At 47.6% G+C, this 26,013-nt stretch overlaps 1 protein-coding gene across 3 annotated transcripts in view; it reads left to right on the top strand.

Moving 5' to 3' along the window:
• The first annotated feature begins 1,336 nt into the window (after positions 1-1,336).
• The window catches only part of Ctc1 (CST telomere replication complex component 1), a 26,899-nt gene continuing 2,222 nt past the window's right edge, over positions 1,337-26,013 (top strand). The window contains exons 1-18 of one of the 3 annotated variants that reach the window (XM_075992083.1): positions 1,337-1,413; positions 7,647-7,810; positions 8,954-9,191; positions 9,866-10,077; positions 11,230-11,386; positions 17,232-17,510; positions 17,608-17,736; positions 18,634-18,863; positions 18,957-19,134; positions 19,226-19,426; positions 20,576-20,702; positions 21,409-21,523; positions 21,645-21,960; positions 22,050-22,139; positions 22,355-22,548; positions 24,880-24,968; positions 25,064-25,238; positions 25,666-25,743. In XM_075992083.1, the coding sequence (XP_075848198.1) occupies positions 1,381-1,413; positions 7,647-7,810; positions 8,954-9,191; positions 9,866-10,077; positions 11,230-11,386; positions 17,232-17,510; positions 17,608-17,736; positions 18,634-18,863; positions 18,957-19,134; positions 19,226-19,426; positions 20,576-20,702; positions 21,409-21,523; positions 21,645-21,960; positions 22,050-22,139; positions 22,355-22,548; positions 24,880-24,968; positions 25,064-25,238; positions 25,666-25,743 (3,005 nt within the window). In that variant the 5' untranslated portion in view covers positions 1,337-1,380. Of the gene's footprint in view, positions 1,414-7,646; positions 7,811-8,953; positions 9,192-9,865; positions 10,078-11,229; positions 11,387-17,231; positions 17,511-17,607; positions 17,737-18,633; positions 18,864-18,956; positions 19,135-19,225; positions 19,427-20,575; positions 20,703-21,408; positions 21,524-21,644; positions 21,961-22,049; positions 22,140-22,351; positions 22,549-24,879; positions 24,969-25,063; positions 25,239-25,665; positions 25,744-26,013 lie in introns of all 3 variants that reach the window. The other 2 variants (XM_075992081.1, XM_075992084.1) reach the window with 2 other exon arrangements.

Below are 26,013 nucleotides of genomic sequence, written 5' to 3'. Positions count from 1 at the left end.
TTGCCCTAACTTCCCTCTCATCGCCACAGTGTGTATTTCATCAATTAAAGAACCGTTTGTGCCAAAAGTGAAGCTGAATGAAAAGATACAGTAATTTGATGGTTTAATATATTGCTTTTTTTCTTTTGAATATTGGCCAGACTGGCTTTAAACTCATGATGACACGAAGCTCCTCCTGCCTTTGCCTTCTGAATGCTGTGTTTACAGACATTACCACACCTGGGTTTTCATTTTCTTCCTCCCTTTTTGTGTGTTTGAGTGTTTTGCCTGCATACATGTACGACATGTGCAGGTGCCCTTGGAGGCTTTGGGTCTCCTGGAACCGGTCAGACATTCGCTGGCTTTGCCTCCCCCCTCCGCTCCATAATACTAACATTCTGTATATTTTGCTTGTTTTCCACTGTCAATCTCCTTCCCTTAGAACAATGCGGGATTTTGTTTTCTTCAGTGCATACACCCAGAGCCTAAAACAGTGCCTGGCACATAGATGAATTCTGTTTTACTCCACCAGAACTGACTGATTGAATTAGGAAAAGCAAAAGTTTTCATTAATTGAGCTACACATTTTTCACCAAGTTCATTAGCAACAAGCACAGTTCTAGGCATTAGAATGACAGGTGAGTAAAGGAAAGAGCTGAAGTCCACAGCACATATGTGACTGGGGGTGCCCCTCATATCTGCTTTTTTCATCATCCCCCCCTACTTCATAGCTCTGATTGGCTTGGAGCTCACTATGTAGAGCAGACTTGGCTGAAACTCAAGTGATTCCCCCACCTCTGCACCAGGAGTGCTGGGATTAAAAGCTTGTGTCCCTGGTCCAGCCTGTGGCTACTTTTTGCTTGCTTTGGTTCTTTTTAGAGATAGTGTTTCTCTGTGTAACAGCCCTATCTGTCCTGGAGCTCTCTCTGAAGACCAGACTGACCTCAAACTCACAGAGATCCACCTGCTTAAGCCTCTCGAGTGCTGGAATTAAAGGCGTGCGCTGTGGCTACTTTTAAGATACACACTTCTCGACTTCGTAAAATTAAGGAGACTGCAAGATGTTATGAGCCAAGAGGATTGTGCGTTCTAGTGCTCTCCCGCTCCAATGCTCATCAAACTTTAGGAGAAGCCTGACGCTCCATCACTATAGAAGGGAAGCAGCTGGCCAGGTCTGGTGACGCACATCTGTAATTCCCGCTGTTAGGTGGCAGAAGCGGGAGGGTCGCCAGATTTGAGGCCAGAGTGCTTCTTGAGGTGAATTCCAGGCAAAGAGGTGGGGCGGGTCCCACTGCAGGTGAATGCTGGGGGAGGAGCCAGAGCTGCCCCATGACGTCACAAGCTCCCTCCCGTGAGCCCTCGCTCTCAGCCTTCCCGCGTTCTGCGGGGTAGGGGTTCATCATGGCTGTTTGCGGAGCTCAGGCATCTGCCTCCGTGAGTGCTGTTTGTGTTTCTCGTGGGTTTTCCGTTTTGTTTTTCCATCTTGTTCCGGATTTCCTTTTTTCCTGTACTCCTTCCGCCTACTGTCTGTGGCCGCGGCCCGGGATGCAGGAGCTTTTCAGGCGGTTTGTTCCTTCGCGGTCTGAGCTCGGAACACTTCTCCGCCCATCCACTCTCGAAGGTTTACGCTCTGTGGGAAACTAACAGCAGGTTGTGGGGCTTTGTGTGGCTGCAGGAGCCCCCTGAAGTATCTGAATGGGAAAGGAGAAACATCCCGCTCCTGGGGTTCATGCAGGAGTAGCTAGGTGGGAAAGCATCGGAAGAGCACCGTTACTAGGCAGCAGATCCATGTTGATAAGCAAGAGTTAGAGCAGATGTCTTTTGAAAAACTAAATTCCACTGGGTGGAGGGGTCAGAAGGAATAGCGAACTGTCTTGTCCTGTTGAGCAGGCACTTTCTTGATCGTTGTTGGTGAAGGAGACTCCTGCACAGCAGGAGCTCCCTCCTGGACCCCGGATTAGGCACAAGCCCCACCCAAACATCTGTTTTCGCCGAGAGAGATCCTTTACTAAGTGGGAAAGAAAAGTTAAAGTGGCTGCTTTCTGACTCAGGTAGAAAAACATCTAAATGACCTTCCAGGTGTAATATTTTTTAAAGCTTTTATTTTATGTGCATTGTTTTATGTGCAGGTGTTTTGCCTGCAGGTAAGTCTGTGTGAGAGTGTCAGATCTTGGAGTTAGAGACAGTGGTTAGCTGTCATGTGGGTGCTGGGATTTGAACCCGGGTCCCCAACCGCTGAGCCATCTTTCCATCCTTCAGGTGTATTTTTTTTTTTTTTTTTTTTTTTTTTTTGGTTTTTCGAGACAGGGTTTCTCTGTGGTTTTGGAGCCTGTCCTGGAACTATCTTGTAGACCAGGCTGGTCTTGAACTCACAGAGAATCGCCTGCCTCTGCCTCCCAAGTACTGGGATTAAAGGCGTGCGCCACCACCGCCCGGCTCTCAGGTGTAATTTTTAAGAGGAGAAGTCTGTGTTAGAATGGGCTAGGATAAGGTGGTAAAGGAGGTAGAGAATGAGGGACAAGGGGAAGGGGACAAGCGAAAGAGAGCATGGGACAAAGGACTGCCTCTGGATAGAGAGGAGACAGACATGGCCCTTAGGCAAAATGGTGGTTTATAAAGGTAAAATGAAAAACCCTGTGTTAGAATGAGATGTTTAATTTTAATTGGACATGTTCATTGGGTAAGCCAAAGGGGCTTCTGATTACTGGGTTTCAATACTGCAATAGCTGGACCTTGGAATCAGCCTCAGGAGGAGGAAGTGGCCAAATAAGGGAATTGTCCTTGGCAGCTAGCTTCAGGAACTGTTTTTATCTAGGCCAAGGGGCTGAGGGAGAAGGGAGGGCCTGCTGGAGCCGCAAGCTCAAGTGGGCTAGTGTCCCTGCAGTTGGTGGGAGTGTAAGGACACTGTCATGTCAGCACCGTGTAACCCTGGTGCTTGCTATGTGATTCAGTAGGGTAGCCTGGATAAGGCTCAGCCTCCACTGTGCTGCGCAGACTTGTGGGCCTTTTGGTTTGTTTGTTTGTTTGGACAGAGGAGTAATGGATGAGATTTGGGTTTTACTTTACTGAAGTCGTAGTCTGGAGGCTTGTGGTTGTAGAGTGGTTGAAATGCAGAGGCGGTGGTGGCTTCATCCATGGTAGCAGTGATGGGGTACCAGAGGTGAAGAAGTACAAGAGGGCCAGGCATGACAGTGCAGGCCTTTAATCCCAGTCCTCAGAGGCTGGGCAATCTCTGAGTTCAAGGTCAGTCTATATAGGGAGTTCCTTGACAGCCAGGACCCTGTAAAGAAACCCTGTCTCAGCAAACAAAGAGCGAGATGGGAGAATCTCAGGAACTGACTACTGTGAAAGATGAGGAATGGGTTAGGGAGTGGCCAAGGAGTCAAGCTAGAACCCCTAGCTGTCTGCTCAGTTCTGCGCATAGCTTAGGTGCTGGAGAGGCTGTGAAGAGGGCGTGTGTGTTAGCAGACTGTGATGGGCAGACCATCTCAGGATAGACCAGGTCTCAGGATAGAGCACTCAAGCTAAAGTAGAGATCTGAGAGCAAGTCACCTTTCAAAGGCTGTTCAAGGCAGGCAGTCCAGCCGGGTGTGCTGGTGCAGCCTTTAGTCCTAGCAGTTGGGACAGGCCTGGTCTACACAGGAAGTTCCAGGGCAGCAGGGCTCCATAATGAGACTGTTTCAAAAACAACAAAAAGGCAGGCAACTGAAGTCTTTGAGGGCAAAGTGTTAAGTTTATATTATACAAAACGAATCTCAGCTCATTCGAAATACAGGCCTGTGCTTCATTGGATTCAATAAATGCCTTTGGTTTGCCTTGAATAAACAACAGAACAAAGCAAAGTCTTCCTTATGTAACAAAGGCTGGCCTCTAAACTCACTACGGAGCCCAGGCTGGCCTTGAATTTGATGTCCTTGCTCAGGTGTCTAAGGATTGATTATGGGATTATGGACACACACACACACATACCAGCTTGTTTGGAGTTGCACCACCCCCCTCGGCCCACAGGACCTCATGCATGCTGGTGAAGTGCTCCACCACTGAACCGCATGCCCCGCTGTGTGTGTGGGGAGGGCGATTGTGTGGAGTCGTTCCTCTCACTCACCTTCATACGGGTTTCCAGCTCCAGCTCTGGTGATCAGGTTTGCACTCCACCTGTCTTTCCTGCGAAGCCACCTCACTGATTCATTCATTGTTATCATTTTGTTATGAAATGAGCTTCTTCAAAAGTCCTCTCCCAGCCTTCCGGTTAGCTCTGCAGGAAGCTCCTTACCATCAGAGTCCTGTTCTTGGAGACCCAGGTCAAGAAACTGATGCCTTTGCCTTTTTTTGGATGGAGGTTTCAGGGTTGAGGGGGCAGAGTCTCTCTACTTAGTCTTACAACTCACTCTATAGACCAGGCTGGCCTCAAACTGACAGAGATCCACCTGCCTCTACCTCCCGAGTGCTGGGATTAAAGGGGAGTGTCACCATACTGGCCCCATTTTCTTTATTTTTTTTTTTCAAGTTTAGCCAGGTAGTAGTGGCACATGCTTTTAATCCCGGCAGAGGCAGGGGGATTTCTGTCAGTTTGAGGACAGTCAAGGGCTGGAGAGATGGCTCAGAAGTTAAGAGCACTGCCTGCTCTTCCAGAGGTCCTGAGTTCAATTCCCAACAACCACATGGTGGCTCACAGCCATCTGTAATGAGATCTGGCGCCCTCTTCTGGTGTGTGTGCAGGCACACATGCTAAATAAATATTTTAAAAAAAGATAAAAAAAAAGAGGACAGTGTTACACAGAGGAAACCCTGCCTCAAATAAATAAATAATGAGGCTACCAAGATGGCTAGGTGGTTAAGAGCACTGACTTCTCTTCCAGAGGATCCGTGTTCAATTCCCAACACCCACGTGGCGGCTAACAACTGTTTGTAACTCATACAGACATGCATGCAGGCAAACCACCAATGCACATAAAAATACATTTAAAAAAACAATAAAAATAAGTATATAAATAAATAAAACCAAACTTGATTTAGAACTAGTAACCAAACCTGAAAATGCTGTACTGGTGGGCTTTGAAGATGTTGATGAGGTCAATCTGGATGATGGATTAGTTCACTGTCTAAGCCTCTAAGAATGAAGGCAAAGCAGGAGGACTGTCCACAAGGATGCCGAAGTCGTTTAGAACGTTGACAGTGGTTCTCCAAGGCGCTAAGATGTACCGAGTGTGGGATGCTGAGTGCATTGAATGTGGAGGACCAGAGATGGAGCTGTGACGGTAGCACTGGCTGGACACACAGGACAGCGTCAACTCGAGTGGGTTACAGCTTGTGTATATTTAGTTTATAGGGAGTCAGGTACCTGTGCTTGATGAAAACAGTAGAGTAATTAAAAAGTATACTCCTGCAGGGCAGTGGTGCACACCTTTAATTCCAGCACGTAGGAGGCAGCTCTCTGAGTTTGAGGTCATCCTGGTTTACAGATCAAGTTCCAGGGCTACACAGAAACCCTGTCTTGAAAAACAACACACACACATACACACATGTTCCTAATACAAGCATAATGGTAATAAGTGTATGCCTGTAGTCCCAGCACTTAGGAAGCAGAGGCAGGAGATCTTTGTGTGTTCAACACCAGTTTGGGTTATAGGTCAATCAGGGTTACATAGCAAGACCTTGTCTCTAAATTAATTAATTAATTAAAAATAAATAGGGACTGGAGAGATGGCTCAGTGGTTAAAAGTACTAGCTGTTCTTCCAGAGGACACAGCTTCAGTTCCCGGCACCTACTGTTTCACACCCATCCTTAACTCCAGTTCCGGGAGATGGGATAGACACCAGGCATGCATGTAGGTAAAACATCCATACATGCAAAATAAATATATATATTTGATATAAGTAAATAAATTACCCTTTGCATATGTCCTTTATGAACCCTGTAACAGCCCAAGGGCTGTCCTAGAACTTGCTCTATAGACCAGGCTGGCCTTGAATTTACAGAGATCCACCTGCCTCTGCCTCCCCAGTGCTGGGATTAAAGGCGTCTTTATTTTCTATTAGATATACCATATTCACATATTAAGAGCAGTAATATGGGTTTTTTTCTAGACTTAGATTTTTTTCATGCAATATATTTTGATCTTATTCTTTTTCCCTCTGTCAGCTCCTAGATACTACCTATTCAACTTCATATTGTCACTCTTTCCTGGAAAAATGTAAAGACACAAATTCAAACTAAAATAAATAAAAGATGAAACAAACAGAAAGTACAGTGTTTTGTGCTGGGCAGCCAGCTCAGCGCAGAGCCTGCCGTGGACCGTGCTTAATCTGCCCAGTGCCACTCCACTGGAGAAAACATTTCCCTCTCCTAACAGGTATCAGTTGCAAATAGCTGCTTGGTTAGGTGTGGGGTTTCTTTGTCCACTTCCCCTTTTCCTTGCTGGAGTTTCGTCTGACTTGAAATCCTGCAGGTCTTGTACATGCTACCGTAGACTCTGAGATCATATGAGCATCAACCCTTTTTTTTTTAACTTTATATTTAAGTAAAGGTTTTTTCGTTTTTGTTTTTCCTGAGAGAGAGTTTCTCTGTGTAACCTTGATTGTCCTGGAACTCGCTTTGTAGAACAGGCTGTCCTTGAATACAGAGATCTGTCTACCTCTACCTCCTTAGTGCTGGGATTTAAGCTATGGATTTTTGGAAACAATTTTTGTTGTTTTGACTTTTTAGCTTACTGACTTAGAACCAGACTCCATATAAGAGGAGAAAACCCTAAACATGGGGCCTGTGCTATGTAATAGACATATGTACAAGGTACTATGCAAGCTCCATGGTCAGAGTGGCAGTTGACCTGGGATGGCCAGAGGAAGGGTCACAGAGAATCTTTCCTTTCTTCTTTCCTTCTTCCTTCCTTTCTGTTTTTTTGGTTTTTGTTTTGTTTTGAGGAGTGTGGGTTTCGAGACATTTTCTCTGTATTGCTTTGGAGCCTGTCCTGGAACTAACTTGCTAGACTAGGCTGGCCTTGAACTCACAGAGACCCACCTGCCTCTGCCTCCTGGGAGTGCTGGGATTAAATGCCTGCACCACTACCGCTCAACTCTTTTTCTTTTTTTGCCTGTAAGTACGTCTGTGTCCCATGTGTGTACAGTGTCCACAGAGGGCCCCTGAATCTGGATTGCAGACAGTTGTGAGCTGCCATGTGGGTTCTGGGAATTGAACTTGGTTCTCTGGAAGGCTTAACCATCTCTCTAGCCAGCCCCTAGGAATCTGTATTTCAAGTGAACATATTAAGGATCAGTACATATTTGTTAGAGGAGGCGAAATGAAAGCTAAGTGGCCACATGCTTGACCCTGTCTGGACTTTAGCAAGCACTCTCCACGGAATTCCACCTTCAGTCTTGGACTAACTTTTAAAACTTCTCCAGGTTCTAAACATTCGACTTTTGATAATCTGGATTTATTTGTTTGTTTATTTGAGGCTGAATTTCTCTGTGTAACTACCTGGCCGTCCTGGAACTCTCTAAGTAGACCAGGATGACCTTGAACTCACAGAGATCCTCCTGTTTCAGCCTCTCAAGTGCTGGTGTACACTGCTATCACCTGATGATTTATTCTATGTCTTTATTCTCCAAAACTCTGTTGGTGGGCAGGATGGTTGTGAAGATGTTTTGACTAGATTCACTTTCCTTAGGAGCAAGCCTGGCTTGAGTCTGCCCAGACCTTCATCCAAGAGACCCTTTTCCCGGCTGGCCAGGAGCCTAACAAGCAGTTGACTCTGTCAGTAATTGATTGTGTAAAGAAGACGTGGCTGTCCCAGAGGGAGAATCGGGATTTTGCACTGCCCCTGAGCTACAGGTAGGGTGAGCTGGGGCTGGGTGGGTGGTTGAATTTAGTGTTGAGAAAGAAGTGGGAATGTGTGGAAAAGAAGGTAATCTGAACACACCCTCATCTGCGGAATTTTCCTCTTCTTCATTCTAACTTGGCTTGGGCCGTGTTTATAGAGAGGAGAGGAAGAAGAAGGCGATTTAGCTGATGTGAGGTGTACAGCAGTACCCAGATGGCTATGTACCTAAAACCAGCCCACCTTAAAAGGCTCCTGCATTTTGTCATGTTTGCTTCGCTCTTTTCTGTAAGGTGTAAAGGAAAAGGTTTATGAGGTCTCCCAAGCCTGTTTTGATCTGATTCTCCCTTTAGAAATCGCCAAGCTGAAGGGAGATGCTGATGGCAGTCTCAGCGTCTGTTTGCGCACTGTTCTCAGCGGACGCGGGCCTGCTTATTCACATACCAGCCTACCTCTAGATCCTTTTACATTCGCTTCTCTTTTCAATTAAATTGATTTTGCGCGTATGGGTATTTTGCCTTCATGTATGTCGGTGCACCACATGCATGCTTGGTAACCATGGAGACCAGAAGAGGAAATCAGATGCCCTGGAGTTACACACAGTTGTGAGCCACTGTGTGAATACTGGGAGTTGAAACTAGGTCCTCTGGAAGAACGAACAGTGCTTTCTTGTTTGTTTTGTTTTGCTTTTTGAGACAGGGTTTGGGTTTCTCTGTGTAGCCTTGGCTGTCCTGGAACTCACTCTGTAGACCAGGTTGGCCTGGAACTCAAAGATCCCTGTCTCTGCCCCCTGAATGCTGGGATTAAAGGTGTGCGCCCCACCGCCTGGCTGTAGACAGCGCTCTTAACTGCTGAGCCGCTGCCACTGCTTCAGCCACTCTTTATGGACGCACACTCCTCAGGCTGTTCCGCAGTCTGCTTCACGTCCCTGGAGCCCTTGTTATAGAACTGTGCACAGGCTTTCTTCCCATTTCTCTTAGGGGCTTTGCCCAACCTTTAGGCCTAAGCCCCACCCTTATTCTTATAGGCTCTTCTCTAGTCAAACATCTCCTGGTCCATGTTCTCTCCCAGCCCCACTTCCGGCTATTAGGTGTTGGTCAAGGATGAGAGTATTTTAGATGTAACTGATTTGCAGAACTGTTTTCTTTCCTTTCCAGCTTTGTTTCGGTACAGAATCTCAAGACCCAGCAGTCTCTCCCGTGCTGCAGTCACTTGTCCTGGAGCACTAATGCTTACCAGACTTGGTCCCAAGGAGCTGGGTCAGGGGGCAGAGTCCTGCCCCAGCAACAGTTATTACTCTTAGGGACACTAATAGACCTATCTGGGGATTGGGAGCAAGAGTGCAGGAGTGGAGGCCTGTACGTGAGAGATAACACCGGACTCTTGGGCTGTGAGGTGAGCTGGAGGGGGACCAGCAGCCAGGAGAGGGGAAGGGGGGCCAGCATCCAGGAGAGGGGAAGGGGGGCCAGCATCCAGGAGAGCGGGGGGGGGCCAGCATCCAGGAGAATGGAAGGGGGACCAGCATCCAGGAGAGGGGAAGGGGGGCCAGCATCCAGGAGAATGGAAGGGGGGCCAGCATCCAGGAGAGGGGAAGGGGGGCCAGCAGCCAGGAGAGGGGAAGGGGGGCCAGCAGCCAGGAGAGGGGAAGGGGGGCCAGCATCCAGGAGAGGGGAAGGGGGGCCAGCATCCAGGAGAGGGGAAGGGGGGCCAGCAGCCAGGAGAGGGGAAGGGGGGCCAGCAGCCAAGAGAGCGGAAGGGGGATCAGCAGCCAGGAGAATGGAAGGGGGGCCAGCATCCAGGAGAGCAGGGGGGGGACCAGCATCCAGGAGAGCAGAGGGGGGGACCAGCAGCCAGGAGAGCAGAGGGGGGACCAGCAGCTAGGAGAGCGGGGGGGGCAGCATCCAGGAGAGCGGAAGGGGGACCAGCAGCCAGGAGAGCAGGGGGGGGCAGCATCCAGGAGAGCGGGGGGGGGGGGCAGCAGCCAGGAGAGGGGGGGGGCAGCAGGATGAGCAGTGGTGGTAGAGGAGGTGCTAAGGTCCTGGCTAACCTGTGACTTTGATCTTCTCTAGCTTATAGATCTAGACCTTTCTTGGTTGGGCCACCTCTTCCTGTTCCCCAGTTGGAGTTACCTCCCTCCTGCCAAGAAGAACTCCATGGGGGAAGGGCACTTGGAGCTGTGGGGTGCACCTGTGCCAGTCTTTCCTTTGACCATCAGTCCTTGCCCTCTCTCACCTATCCCTGTCCTCTACCCAGCAAAGGCGTCCCGCCTGCTCAGACACAGGTAATTATCCACTCTGGAGGAAGGAGGGAAGGTGGTGAAACTGGGAGGAGGACGGTACTTCCGTGGGGAAAAAGACATTTTGACAGTAACAGAGATAAAACAAGGGAGTGGTGGGGTTTTGAATGTCAAGAAAGTCACGAGGAAGACTCTGAGCTGATTGTAGCTCACCTCTATAATCCCAGCATTCGGTACACTGAAGCGGGAAGACTGTGTAGTTTACATAGTGAGTTCCAGGTCAGTCCAGGTTACGTTGAGAGTCCCTTTCTCAAAAGATGGGGGGGAAAAGATAGCTCAGTGATTAAGAGCACTGTGTGCTCTTTCAGAGGACCTGGATTTGATTCCTGGCACCCTCACGGCCCACAGCCATCTGTATTTCCTGCTCCCTCTTTTGGTCTCCCTGTGTGCCAGGCATGCATGTGGTACATAGATATACATGCAGGGAGAGCATTTAGACACATAAAGTAAGATAATTTTTTATTTTTGGAGATAGGGTCTCCAATTGGCCTGTAAGTTAGGCTGGCACCTGTCTCCGTCTCCCACCACAGGGATTATGCCAAAGCACTGGGGTGTTTTTGTTTTCTTTCCAATACATGGTTTCTCTGTGTAACTGTCCTAGCTGTCCTGGAACTCGCTCTGTAGACCATGCTGGCCTCGAACTCAGAGAGATCCACCTGCTTCTGCTTCCCAAGTGCTGGAATTAAAAGCGTGTGCCACTACCGCCTGGCCACTGTTTTAAAGTTGGTTCTAGGAATAGAACTTGGTCTTAGAAGTTAGACAGGTGCTGTCTTTCTGGTCCCCAAGAGGATTCTGTGTGTGTGTGTGTGTGTGTGTGTGTGTGTGTGTGTGTGTGTGTCTCCCATTATAGCACACACAGAGGTCGGAGAGCATACTGTGGGAGATAATTCTCTTTCTGTCATGTGGTTCCCAGGGATCAAAATGTAGACGTTATCCTTGGCAGAAAGCACCTTTGCCAGCAGAGCCATGTCTGACTCCCAAAGAAGTAAACCCTGTCTGAGGGCAAGAAGGGGTGGAAAGGTTTCTGATAATAGCTTTGAATTATGGGCATTTTACAATACTCTACAGTGGAAGGGAAGACTTGTATGGAGGAAAAAGAGAAATGACAATGTTTTTTTTTTTCTTCTCTTTCCTTAGAAAGAAGTACAAAGTAAAGGAGCCAAACCTGGCTGGGAAACTGGTCCGTCTGAGTGCTCTGGTGGTAACTCAGAACAAAAGATACTTCATCGTGACCCTTGGTGAGCTATCCGAAGCCGACAGCCAAGCTGGCAGCCAGGTGTCCATCATTGTACAGGTGAGAAGCGGGAAAGGTGGGCACGTGGGAGGAGTGTGAGAGCGATAGAACAACATGGGGAGAGCACAGGGCACAGGGAGTGAGCCGGGCGCAGAGGGACAAGCCCCACGTTTCTTTTTCTTTCTGTTTTCTTTTCTTTTGGTTTTTTATGACAGGGTTTCTCTGTAGCTTTGGAACCTGTCCTGGAACTAGCTCTTGTAGACCAGGCTGACCCCAAACTCAGAGATCCCCCTGCCTCTGCCTCCTGAGTGTTGGGATTAAAGGCCATCACCGCCCGGATCAGGCCTCAAGCCTCATGTTTCTTACGTTAGTGTCTGGATTTATACATGTAATACTAAAGTAGGAACTGTGGAAGGAGGAAGGGGTCTAAAGGCAAGAAAAGAAAGGATGATGGGAGGGAAAAAAGACAGCTAAGGCAATGGCTTAGGAAAGGACTTTCCCTATAAGCATGAGTTTAATCATCGTGTAAGAAGCTGGCCATGGTCGCATGGCCTGTGATCCCAGTGACAGTGAAGTGGGAAGTAGAGGTGGGCAGAGTCCTGGAGCCTGCTAGCCAGCCAGCCTTGTGTGGACGTTCCAGGTCAGCGAGAGACCAGAAGCAGGTAGGAGGCTTTCTGAGAAATGATACCTAAGATTGGTGGGTTGTTTTTGGTTTTTTGAAACAAGGTTTCTCTGTGTAGCCCTGGCTGTCCTGGAACTCACTTTGTAGACCAGGCTGGCCTTGAACTCAGAGATCTGCCTGCTTCTGCCTGGGATTGAAGGCCTGCATCACCATTGCCCAGCTCTAAGATTGTTTTTGACGTCCACATGAATAGACACAGGTACATCTGCCCACGTTTGCACCTGCACACACACAAGAAAGATGGGTGTTGGATGTGGGGGCTCATGCTTTTAATCCCTACATTTGAGAGCCAGAGGTAGGTGAGTTCAAGGACAGCCTGGTCTACATAGCAAGTTCCAGGGTTTCAGGATATCTAAAGGCTACAAAATAAGACTTGTTTTTAAAAAAAATAAATAAAATAAAATAAATAAATAAAATGGAGGGGCACTAAAAAGATGCTCAGTAGCATGGCTTGTCTTCCAGAGGATCTTAGTTTGGTTCCCAGAACCCACATGACACCTCACAGCAGTTTATAATTCCAGTTCCAAAGGATACAACTTGAACGCTGCGTGCAAATGGTACACAGATGTGCATGCATGTAAAACATACACATAAAATTGAAATAAATTTTTAAAAAGAATGACAGAGCCGGGTGGTGGTGGCTCACGACTTTAATCCCAGCACTCGGGAGGCAGAGGCAGACAGATCTCTGTGAATTCGAGGCAAGCCTGGTCTACAGAGTGTGTTTCAGGACTGGCTTCATAGCTGCTGAGAAACCCTGTCTTGAAACTACCCCATCAACTCCCCCCTTCCCCCCCCAAAATGGAGTGAAGATGGATGTTAAAAAGAAATCCCATACTAGCTCAGAATTGAGTGTAATAAAGGGTTGTTTACTTAGGGGTAGACTCACAGGTCACAGCACTCTGCTCTAATGGGAAACAGCAACCAAATCCAGCAGCCCAAAGAGAGGGAGCTGCACTTTACATTGGCATATACAGTATAAGAGGCCACGCCCAAGTAGGCGGGTAGCTTAAAGGCTACTAGCTGAAGGATTTCCTACAGTACCTCCCCCTTTTGTTTAAATTAGAGAGTTCTAAGCCTAATACAAAATTATATACAGTAAGAACAAATATCAAGTATAAAAATTAGAATTACAACCAGCATAAACAATATCAAGTAAGAAACATGTGATAGCCGGGCGATGGTGGCGCACGCCTTTAATCCCAGCACTCGGGAGGCAGAGGCAGGCGGATCTCTGTGAGTTCGAGACCAGCCTGGTCTACAGAACTAGTTCCAGGACAGGCTCCAAAGCCACAGAGAAACCCTGTCTCGAAAAACCAAAAAAAAAAAAAAAAGAAAGGAAAAAAAAGAAACATGTGATAAATGTTTCAATAATTATCCTATCCTAAGGAGTCTACGTCTTGTATTAGAAATAACTTGGCCAAGTCATGAGAGGAAAGTAACTATCTAGTCAGAGGTGCTGGGTGGTGGTCCCACCTGCCTTTATTCCCAGCACTTAAGCGGCAGAAGTAGCAAATCTCTGAGCTTGAAACCAACCTGGTCTATAGAGTGAGTTCCAGGATAGCTAAGGCTACACAGAGAAACCCTGTCTTGAATAACTAAAGGAAGAGGCTAGAGAGACAGCTTAGTGGGCAAAGTGCTTTCTGCGTAAGGACTTTGGTTCAGATCCCAGCTCCTGTAAAGAGCTAGATGTGGCCGCATGCCTCTTTAGCCCCGGTGCTGTGGAGTGAAGACGGGCAGAAGCCAGAAACTGGCAGCCAGACTAGCCAGGTCCTGAGCGCTGAGGTTTGGAGACAGAGATTCTGTCTCAAAAAATACGATTGAAGGGTTGTAGAGAAGGCTCAGCAGTGAAGAGCACTTGTTACTCTTGCAGAGGACCTGGATTCAGTTCCAGGTCATCTGGTGCCCTCTTCTGAACTCCACAGGCTTGTGGTGCTTGTGCAAGCAAGCAGAACACTCATAGATAGATAGATAGATAGATTTTTAAAGAAAAGTAATTGAAGAAGACATTCTGACATCAACCTCTGACCTCCACATGCACTTGAGCAGATGAGCACACTTGTCACCTGTACAACACATTGTCATATGTACAACACATATATACATATATACACATATGTGTATATACACAAAGACAAGTTTTTTGTGTCTTTTATATGGAACATAAATCTGTTTGTTGAAACTGGGTCTAGTGCAGCTTTGAACTTCTGATCTTCCTGATTTCATCTCCCGTGTCTGGAATTCTGACAGGCCTGACACCCTGCTAGGTAATAGATACACAGGACGTGAGCGTAGAAGGGAGACCACCTGGGGAGGAAGGACACCAGGGGAGGGTTGAGGGAACACAAGGGAGGCTCATGAGAAGAAGAATACGAGCCACATCCTGTTACACATGTGTGAAAATGTCCCAACAATATTTTATATGCTTACCAAAAATATGCAGACCGGATACTGTATATATAACAAAAACAAACAAATCTTTAATAAATGTGAAGAAGGCCATCTCTCAGTATCACAGAGGATTGGTTCCTGAGGATGCTTAGGACATTTAAAAAAAAAAAAAACAACTGCTTAGAGGGATGGGTGACATGATTCATTGGGAAAAGACACTTGCTGCCAAAGCCAGACAACTTGAGTTTGATCCCAGGGCTCACGTGGTAGGAGGAGAAAACAATTCCTGCAAGTTGTTCTCTGACCTCCACACGTGCACTTGTGTGCACACAGATATAAAAAAATGTAAATGGGGCATGATGATACACACCTTTATTCCCAGCACTCCATCAGAGGCAGGCGGATCTCTGTGAGTTCAAGGCCAGCCTGGTCTGCAGCAGGAGTCACCAGACAGTGAGGGCTACACTGAGAAACCCTGTCTCAAAAAACAAAGTAAAAGTCAGGCAAGGTGTCTAAGCCTCAGGAAGGAGAAATGGGAGGATTAGGAGTTCAGGGCCAGCCTCAGCTACAAGCAAGTTTGTAAACAGCAACCAAACCAGTCCAGAAAAACAATGCTCTGAAGTTAGATGTGGTTGCTCAGATCTGTAATCCCAGTACTTGGGAAACCGATGTGGGAATATGGTCATGAATTTTGGGCCTGCCTGGGCTGCAGAGTGTGGTCCTGTCTCAACTTTTTTCTCTCTTTTTTTTTTTTTGGTTTTTCGGGACAGGGTTTCTCTGTAGCTTTGGAGCCTGTCCTGGAACTTGCTCTTATAGACCAGGCTGGCCTCGAACTCACAGAGATCTGCCTGCCTCTGCCTCTGCCTCCCGAGTGCTGGGATTAAAGGTGTGAGCCACCACAGCCCGCAACTACAACTTCTTAAACAACAAACAACAATCATCTAGGACCTCCAGCAGGACTGGAATCTCTCTGAAGCTCTCACCCTGCTCTGCAGTCTGAAGAAACTGAAGTGCAGTTCAGATGTTTCTCCCTGGACACACCGTAGCATAGGAGTGAACCAACTTTGCTGGACATTGGAAGTTTTTCTAATTGCCTAAGTGTTCCAAATATTATAGTATTAAAAACTCAAAATGCCAGGCAATGTAGCAATATAATGGAGAATTACAAATAGTGAGGTTGCTTATGGGTGGTGTAGTCTGCAGGTGCCATAACAGACGCTCTAGAACTTACTTTGTGGGGCATCCACCATGAGGTAGTTAAACTTGAGTTGGATCTTGTAAAATATAGATAAGTTTTGGATCTATTGAGGTTTGAATCTGGGGCTCTGTGCTCAGGAGGCAGCTGGTTTAAGCTGTGCCCCCAGCTGTACTCTTTTTATTTGTTTTTAAAGTTTGAGACAGAGTCCAAGTTGCAGGGTCTGGCCTTAAGCTTGTCCTGTGGCCCAGATGGGCTTTGATTGAGTATTCTTATCTGAAATCTGAAATGTTCAGACATCTGAAACTGGCTGGGCCATGTATAATAGACTGAAGTTAAAACACAGGCATACTAAAATATTGTATAAGATTTCTGCCTCCATATTTAAGATGTATATGAAACAAGTGAATTTCATGTTTAGAATTGGGTTCAATCTACAAGATATCTTTGTTTTTTGTTTTTTTGGTTTTTCGAGACAGGGTTTCTCTGCAGCTGTGGAGCCAGTCCTGGACCTAGCTCTTGTAGACCAGGCTGGTCTTGAACTCACAGAGATCCTCCTGCCTCTGCCTCCGAGTGCTGGGAAAAGCGTGCGCCACCACCGCCCAGCCAAGATATCTTATATATGCAGATACTCTAGAATCTCAAAAAAAAATATAGAATATTTTTGGCTGTATTTTAGATAAGAGATACCAGCCTTGGGGCTAGAGAAATGGTTCAGTGGTTAAGAACCATATTGCTCTTGAGGAAGATCTGCGTGCACAGCACCTGCATTGGGTGCATCACCTGTACCTGGAACTCCAGCCCTGGGAGGAGCTGAGGCCCCTATCCTCCATGGGCATAGTTTGACAATAATTTTTTAAAAGTCTGGATAAAGGAAGGTGAGATGGGCTTGTGTACCTCTCAGGACCTCCAGTTCCACCCTGTTCATCAGGTCTCATCTCCCCTTTTCTTTCCACATTACAAGGACTGGACTTGCAGCTCAGTGGTAGAATACGAGCCTCACATGCACGAATTCCCGGGTTTGATTCCCCAGGATGATAAAGAAAAAAATAAACAAGATTTTGTTAAGTATGTATTTTTTTGGTGCATGATCATGTGTGACTCTATTACTGCTTAGGTTTTTGTCTTTCGTGTGATTTGAAGCATGTTAAAGAGGAAAGAGTAACTTGTTATTTAGCGTCTCTCTCAACACTGGAGTCATAGACACTCAGCTCATCAGTGAGATCAGTGTTTGGCTTGTATGCCCTGGATGAGAGAGGATATATCGAAAAGAACATAATTTTCTTGATGGAATGTTTATCAGTTTTGAAGGAAATTTTAGGGATGGTTTGAATCTTTGTGAGAAGGTCGAGAAGTGTGTAGCATTTCCTGTTCGCATGGAGGGAGAAGTCTTTAAGGTTCAGTGGCTTGAAATAGTCTTGGTTACTCAGTGAGTATGAAGCCAGCCTGGGATGTTGGAGACCTTATCTGAAACAAAACAACAGCAACAGCCAAACAAGCAAGCAAAGGGTGGAAAGGGGAGAGGAGACTCAAGATCTTTGGGGTCAAACTGTGCTGGGAAGGGCCTTTGGCATAAGAGCAGCACTGGGGGCGGGACATCTCTCATGTGTAATGTTGCCTCCCTCTGTCCAAGCCAGATTCCTGCCCAGATGGGGTGGCACAGAGTCCTTCGGCCTGATAGGGCCTATGTGCTGACAAAATTGCGAGTTACCAGGACCCGAGGTTACCGTCACTATATTTGGACAACCATTCCATCTTCGGATCTGATACCACTGAGACCAGATTCTGTGCGAGAGCTGGAGCTGGATGTACCGTTCTTGGGAGCTGACCTTACACCGCTGCCCCAGCCCACCAGCTCCAGAGACAGCAGGGCACAGGACGGTCATGTCCGCAATTCCAAAGTCTTACATTATTCGGTGAGCAAAAGGAACTGATCCTAGAGATTGTGGCATAGGAAATGTGAGCCTCCAAAGAAGGAAACAGTGGCCAACTGAACTTCTGTCTCCTGGACAGGGAACAGTCACCTGTGTGCTGAATGAGTCTGCCAGCCTCTACATTCTAGATGGGCAGCTGATTCTCTGCCTTGCATACCAGCAGATCCATGGCCTCAGGCGGGTGATTCGACCAGGGGTCCGTCTGGAGGTACGTCAAATAGCTCAGAGACCCTCAGTTCGTAGGACATGATGGGTGACCTCAGAGAGATGAGATTTATAGTGAGATAGGCAACGTAGGGGGACGTGAGCTTCTCTTGGAACCTACAGCGTGGAAACAGTAGCAGCTTCTGCATGAGAGTAAGTTGGTTCTTACCTCTGCTCTTCTTGGCTTAGATTTTTGCTTGTTTGTATAAAGATTTACTTTTAGTTTTTAATTGTGTATATTTGTATGTGTGGGGATAGGGTTAGTATTTGTACATGAATACAGTCTCCTGCAGAGACCAGAGAAGGTCATCAAATCCCCTGGAGTGGAAGTTTCGGTGGTTTTGAGTCACCTGTAGTGGGTACTAGGAACTGAACTTGCTTTTTGCAAGAATAATACTTTCTTTTAACTGCTGAGCCATCTCTCCAGCTCTTGGGTAGTTGTGTTTTTTTTTTTGTTGTTGGTTTTTGTTGTTGTTGTTGGTTTTTTTTTTTTTTTTTTTTTTTTTTTGAGTCCAGGTCTCATATGTTGCTGGCTGATCTGAAACTTAACTGTGTAAAACAAGCTGGCCTGAACCTCACAGAGATCTGCCTGCCTCTGTTCTGGAACGCTAGAATTACATGTGTTCTTTTTGTTTTGTTTTTTGAGACAGGGTTTCTCTGTGTAGTCCTGTCTGTCCTGGAACTCACTCTGTAGGCTGGCCTTGAACTCAGATCTCCCTTCTTCTGCCTCCTAAGTGCTGGGATTATGCCCTTTATTTAGGTCTTGGTAACTCAGGCTGGCCTCGAGCTTCTGTGTAGCCAAAGATGGCCTTTTATCTTCTAGTCTCTTGCTTCTGCCCCGCAAGCACTAGGGTTCACAGGTGTGTACCACACCGTTTGCCTCTGCTTTTCTGTTCTGCAGCTCCGAGATGTTCATCTCCTCCAAGCAGTGGGTGAAGAAACAAGACCCATTCTAGCACTTTGTCTCCATGGCACCGTTCTTCTTCAACACTTCTCCTGTCTTAAACCGGAGACTTTGCCATCTTTCCAAGTTTATGGTGCCTCCTTGTATGAGCAACTCGTGTGGGAATATCAGTTAGGACTTCCCTTATACTTATGGGCTATGAAGGCACTGAAGGAGCTGGCCAGCAAGTGAGGAGGATGGAGATTGGGTGGAGAGGGGGGAGGGAGGATCCTGGAAGGGACAGATTTTGGGGAGATGACTGCCCTCCTCTCCCTGGCCAGGCTATGTCCCTATGTGTTGAGATACCAGCAGTTCCTGAAGCACTCCTCTCCTGGGAACCCCAGCCTGGCCCTGCAGCTCCTGGCTCCCTCCTGGGATGCTCTGATTCCACCTGGCGGCCCCACTCGGCACGCGCACAGCGAGATCCTGGAAGAGCCACATAACTGTCCCCATCAGAAAGTAGGAGAATGTGGGGGAAGATGGGCAACGGCACTAACTCTGGAGGACACCGCACAGGGGACACGATCTCATTGTTACTTTCTCCCTACAGTATGCCCAGCTGCGGACTCCCTACTCTTTCCCGACTTTATTCGCCCTGGAAAAGGAAGGGCAGCATAGGGCTTGGGCTACCTTTGACCCAAAGGCCCTTCTGCCTCTCTCAGAAGCTGCCCACCTAACCAGCTGCCAACTGAATCGCCACCTAGCCTGGTCCTGGCTCTGCCTACCATCCTCTGTGTTCCAGCCAGCGCAGGTAAGGGAATTCTAGAAGGTTCATTGCCACTCCCTTGTTCAGGTCACTGGTTTTTGTTGTTTGGGTTTTGTCATTGACTGTGCTGGCTTTCTAACTAGACTGCAGCCGGGAAGAATGGAACCAATCACAGCTTGGATTAGGTGTGGTGCTGCCCGCCTTTAATCCTAGTACTTAGAAAGGGAGAGATGAGCGGATGAGTTAGGCCAGCCTAGACTACATAATGAGACAACAAACACAAACACCCTCCATTTCAGGTCACACAGCTCACACAGTTTCAGACTAGCCAGAGTTAAACAGTGAGACCCTGCTTCAAAAACAAAAGCAGAGTCAGCGAGATGGCTAGGGTAAAGGCTCTTGGTGTCAAGAGCGGACCTGAGTGTGATCCCCAGTATCTACACAGTGAAAGAGAACTGACTCCCTCAAGTTTCCCTCTGACCTCCACAGAAATTAAATGACACCCCCAATACGTGTAATAAAACAACCCCAAAACTATCGCTCGGAATATAGAATTCTGGTGAGTTTTGTTACTGCTTTCTTTTCCCAGGCTAGCCTTAAACTCCCAGAGCTCTTCCTGCCTCAGCCTCCTGATGACTGGGACTGTTAGCATATACCTCCATGCTCAACTGTGCAGCTTAGTTCTTACTCCAACATGAGGAGTGCTTGTCTTTGTTACCACTAACTTTTAAAACAGCACATGACACATGTAGATGCTCAGTGGAATTATTTTATTTTTATCTTAAGACAGGATCTCACTGTGAACCCTGGCTGGCCTGGAACTCATAATATGGACAACCTCAAACTTGGAGCAGTGAAGGCGGAAGTAACAAAATAATCCCACACTAGTTCAGAATTATGAATAATAAAGGGCTGTTTATTTAGGGGAAACTTACAGATCTCTGTCCTAGATAACAGTCCACTGCTCCAACGGAGAACAGGAACAAAGTCTAGCAGCCTGAAGCAAGAGAGAGCTTGTGCTTTACAGGTGCATTTATAGTATAAGAGACCATGCCCAAGTAGGCTGGTATCTTAAAGGCTCCTGGCTGAAGGAACAGAAAGAGCTCCCACAGCAGAATAGCCCTTCTGGACTTGTACCCAGCCCCGTCTATTTCTTTAATAACTATTTAATAGCTCAGCCCTCTTCTCCTGCAGGTCCTCCTTGGGGTGCTGGTGGCTTCATCTAAGAAAGGTTGTCTGCAGCTTCGGGACCTAAAAGCTTCATTGCCCTGCATGCCCTTGACTGAGACTTCACAGCCCCTCACTGACCCAAAGCTCATAGGTGTGAAATTGAGAGATGAAAAGGTGGTGGTGGTGGGGACTTCCTGGGGACAGGGAGCCAGGAGGAGGCATCTGTTGAGGTTTGTTACTGATGTTGGTCATCGACTGGGGAAGTTTGAGAGCCTGGGATTGATGGGAGAGCCAAGGAGCCAAAGCTACAACTCCCAGCATCCTTCTTTCCTACACGGCCACTAAATATTCACCTTCCTGTTTCTTACATTCATAATTTGGAAGAACACTGGTCTTATTTGACTTGTTGGGTTTCATAAAGGGGAGCTTGGCCTGGTAGCACACACCTTTAATCCCAGCAGAGTCAGGCGGATCTCTGAGTTCGAAGTCAGCCTGATCTACACAGCAAGTTCCCGGACAACCAGAGCTATATAATAGAAACTGTCTCAAAAAAACCAACCAAACAAAAAAGGGAAACTCTAAAGAGGGGAAAACTTGTTAGATTCAGAAAAAGGCTTGTTAGAGGTTTGGGGGAAGAGTAACAAAGGCCTTTTAGCCCATGGAGTCAGGGGCAGGATTATACATGCCTGTGGAATGGTTTCTGTTAGGGGCTGAGATGATTGGGTGTGGACTTCACTTCAGAAGAGGGCATTGGCTCGGGCTGTGATGGATACAGAGCACAGACAGACACGTCGGCTTCTCTGTCTCACTGCTTTTCCCGTAGTTCTTTTCTTGCTGAGACAGAAAACTTTATCTAGGCTGTCTGGTGCGGGTAGAGAAGTTCCAGCTGGTGGTAGAGAGAGAAGTCAGGAGCAGCTTCCCTTCCTGGAAGGAGCTGGACACGCCACACTTCATCCAAAAGAAGCATGCCAGGTCAGCCCTCAAGTGGTGCTGGTCCTCCTGGGTCTGAGGGGATGGAAAAACTTGGTATGTGGGGACTTGGGGTCCAAATCACTCAGTCCCTGCTCCACAAAAGGTCTGTCTCTTCCCACAGGGTTTATATCCAGTTCTTCTTGTCTGACGCCCTGATCCTGCCTGTACCCAGACCCATCTCTGATTCAGAGCCACCTCAGACAGATCCCTCCTGCCCAGAGGGACCCCATGGGGGACAGAGCCGACTATTCTTGCTGTCCCACAAGGAGGCCCTCATGAAACGTAATTTTTGTGTCCTTCCGGGAGCCGGCTCACAGCCTCCAAAGCCTGCCCTGAGCTTCTGTGCGTCGGGAACTTGGCTTTGTGGCACACAGAGGAAGGAGCGGTCTGGATGGGGCCCACCGCAGTCTCTTGGAGTCGAGAACAAGGATCAGAAGGTAAGCTGGGACTCCAGGTACCAGGGCCTGAGCTTGCATGCCCTAGGCTCCACACTGGGGGTTCAATGCTGTGTTATCCTTCCTCACAGGTCTCCCTCATCTTCCTTGGCTCCTCAGTTAGATGGTTTCCGTTCTTGTACCCAAACCAAGTCTACCGCCTCGTGGCTCCCGGCCCCCCAGTGAGTGATTTCTCCCCTCTTCCATGCAAGCTGGTTGGGCTGGAGTCTGGAGCAGGCATGCTGTTTCCTGGAAGAGAGTGAATTTAGAGGGGCAGAATCACTGTTGGGATCCGTTCCTTCTCCAGGCTCCAGGATGGGTCAAGATTGGAGGACTTGGGGAGCTTTCTTCTGGCCTAGGCACATGCAGAGGCAATTATTTTCATGTTTCCTAGCAGACAGCAACATTGTTTGAGACAGAGGGTCCATCTGGCACGTCTCAGCGTCCTCTGGAGCTGGCTGGCATACAGTCCTACCTCACTGTCCAGGACGAGTGGACCCTGGAACTTGGGAGCTCTCAGGACATACCTAATATGCAGGAGATCTCCAGAGCACTGCCCGAGTCCTCGCTGACCCACCTGCTGAGTGACAAGTAAGTGTCGTGCATCACCTCTGGTTCTTTGGGCCACGCTTGCTTCTGTGCTGGCTAAGGAGCAGTCTGTGCATTTCCGTGTGGTCTGGCCTATAGAGGGATGATGTCGCCAGGAAAGGAAGCTTCTATTTCAGGCTGCCTCTTCTGGAATTTCACCTTCCCTGCGTGTCCTGCCCTCACCCCCCAATAAAGCCATGCTGGTCTTGAAGGTGTAGCTGAAGGTGACCTTTGCTTCCTGCCGTTACCCCTAAATGTTGTCACCGTTTTACCCAGTTGTGCAAATATCCTCACAGTGAAGGAGAAGCTTTAGCGATCAAAGGAAACAAACATAAGAAACTACAAGGAAGGGGCTGGAGAGATGGCTCAGCGGTTAAGAGCATTGCCTGCTCTTCCAAAGGTCCTGAGTTCAATTCCCAGCAACCACATGGTGGCTCACAACCATCTGTAATAGGGTCTGGTGCTCTCTTCTGGCCTTCAGACATACACACAGAAAGAATATTGTATACATAATAAATAAATATTTATAAAAAAAAAAAGAAAGAAACTACAAGGAAGAAGAAAATGTGGAGGACCTTTGCTTAAGGTGGAATGTAATTGATAGATGAACACGGGAACGTGGTGTTTCATAGAAGCTTTTCTTTTTTTTTTTTTTTTTTGGTTTTTCGAGACAGGGCTTCTCTGTGACTTTTGGAGCCTGTCCTGGAACTAGCTCTTTAGACCAGGCTGGTCTCGAACTCACAGAGATACACCTGCCTCTGCCTCCCGAGTGCTGGGATTAAAGGTGTGCGCCACCATCGCCCGGCTATCATAGAAGCTTTTGTAGGTAGCTCCAAGTGCAAATGAAAAAGCTGTTTCCTGTGTGAAGAAAAATTCTATTGGATTGTGTATAATTTTTGAGACTGGTCTTTATTACTAAAAGTGAATACGAGCCAGGCATGGTGGGTGGTGTACATGTTTAATCCCAGTGCTTGGAAGGCAGAGGCAGGCAGATCTCTGTGAGTTTGAGGCCAGCCTGGTCTATGTAAGGAGTTGGGGCCATCCAGATCTTAAGTAGTGAGATGCTGTCCCAGAAACAGAGTGGGCAGAGGCAGGCGGATCTCTGTGATTTCAAGACCAGCCTGGTCTACAAAAGCTAGTTCCAGGACCGGAACCCCCCCCCCAAAAAAAGCTACGGAGAAACCCTGTCTCGAAAATTCAAAAAAAAAAAAGAAAAAGAAGAAACAGAGTGGGGGCGGAGAGTGAATATGGAGGCTGGAGAATGGCTTAGTGGCTCAGAATGCTGGCTGCTTTTCCAGATGACTTGGATTTGATTTTCAGCACCTACACGGCATCTCACATCTGTCTGTAACTCCAGTTTCAGGGATCTGGCATCTTCTTATGGCTTCTGAGGGTCTCGGTGCACAGACAGATTCAGGACAAGCACCCATGCACATAACTAAAAGTTAAAGAATGTGGGTAGACTGGGAGTTGGGAGGTGGTATGTTCCTAAGCAGTGCTGCCGTCAGTCTTAAAAGAGATTGTGTCCAAGACAAGAGGAGGATTGTCCTTGATTTTTCTGAGATTGATCTTTAGTATTGGAAGTAAAAGTAGACTGGAATTGTTGATGAGGTGGCACACACCCTTAATCCCTGCACTCTGAGGATCCCTGAGTTCTAGGCCAAGATCAAGTTCTGGGACAGCCAGGGCTACACAGACAATCCTGTCTTTAAAAAAAAAATAAAAAAAGAAGAGGGAGCTGGAAGGGAGACGAGGAGGAAGCTAAGGGGGTACACATGTGTGTACTTGGGGACCTGAGGCAGGAGAAGTGCTGAAGATTTGAAGCCAGCCTAGCAAGACCACATCTCAGGGACTGAAACAGAAGGGTAATAGTCAAAATGAATGTTTCCTAGAAATCTGCATCTTCGGGAAGGGGCTTGAGCCCCAAAACATAAGACTAAACGGTGGACTAGCTGGGACTCTAAGGTCCAAATGCAGGGGTTTGAAGGCCTCTGGGAAATCCTCTGTCTCTAATGTGGTAGGTTTGTTTTGTTTTTTTTAACACAGGGTTTCTCTGTGCAGCCTTGGTTGTCCTGGAACTCACAGAGATCCTCCTGCCTCTGCCTCCTGAGTGCTGGGATTAAAGGCGTGGGCCACCACAGATTTCTTTTTGTTTTAAAGTTAGGTAGATTGATCTCTATTACACGCCTATTTTTCTCAGATGCCCTTTGACTGTGAACTGAAGGCTTTCTCGACCCTCATATATGGTATTCTAGCAGATACGATGCTTCTTCTCTGTCTTGTGAGCTGAGCTCTCAGTTGTATGTGTCCTCACGTATTTCTGTCTTTTTTCAGCTTCTCCAATTCCTTGGTGTCTTTCTCTGCTGAAATTTTGTCACGGATCCTATGTGAACCACCTCTGGCCCTTCGCCGGATAAAGCCTGGTAATATCCTTGTCACCGGGAGAAGATTCGAATTAGAGCGATGGGACCTTTGAAGTCCTGCCTGATCCACTAGCCACCCTTCCCTCTATCTGTAGAGAATGTTGGGGCTGTTAAAGCGTGCGTGAAGCTAACAGTAGCTCTAGAAATGGACGGCTGTGCCTATCCCCCTCACCTGGACATATATATCGAGGAGCCACACTTGCCTCCCCAAATAGGACTCCTTCCAGGAGCCCGAGTCCACTTTAGCCAGCTGGAGAAAAAGATTTCCAGGTGAAGACCCGTGTTGTATGGCCATATCTTCTCTGCTTCCTCACGTCCTGTTGACACTCACTCCCCAACTAACTGTGCTACAAGGACACCTTTTCTTTGCTATTACTATTTTGTTTTGTTTTAGGACAGGGTCTCACTATGTACTCCTAGCTATTCTGCAACTTCCTGTGTAGCCCAGGCTAGCCTCACATTTACCACCATCCTCCTGCCTCTGCCTGTCTCCTAAATTCTGGAAATACTGTGTCCAGCTTCACTGTAACTTTGATTGTTAGTCAGCTGTCTTCCTGTTTGCTGCTGTGGTAGAGCTGAAGGTGTCCTAGGAGTAAGAGAGCTAGCTGAGCCTGTGGTGCGAGGTGTGACGTGACCTCTGCTCAGCTCCTGCCCCAGCCTGTTTGCTCTCTGCAAGTCACTGTTCTTTTACCTGCAGATCCAACAATGTTTACTGTTGTTTCCGGCCGTCCACTTCCGTGCAGGTCCTGAGCTTCCCCCCGGAGACCAAAGTCAGGTCAGTGTGTAGGCTCTGACCTCTAGATGTCCCTGCTTCACCTGACATTCCACTCGTGGGTCTGGGTTCCCGTCTGCCACAGGTGTAGTCTTCTAGTTTTCTTTGATCATGGTAGAGTTTTGTGTTTGTTTGTTTACAAGACATGGTTTCACTACAGAGCCCTGGCTGTCCTGGAACTGACTCCATAGACCAGGCTGCCCTTGAACTCAGAGATCTGCCTGCCTCCCCAGTGATGGGATTAAAGGTGTGTGCCACCACTGACTAATTTAG

The sequence above is a fragment of the Microtus pennsylvanicus genome, chromosome 11 (genome assembly GCF_037038515.1).
Source record: "Microtus pennsylvanicus isolate mMicPen1 chromosome 11, mMicPen1.hap1, whole genome shotgun sequence".
NCBI classification, from domain to species: domain Eukaryota; kingdom Metazoa; phylum Chordata; class Mammalia; order Rodentia; family Cricetidae; genus Microtus; species Microtus pennsylvanicus.
Note: the sequence above shows the minus strand (reverse complement) of the source record. Positions and strands in the feature narration are given on the sequence as shown.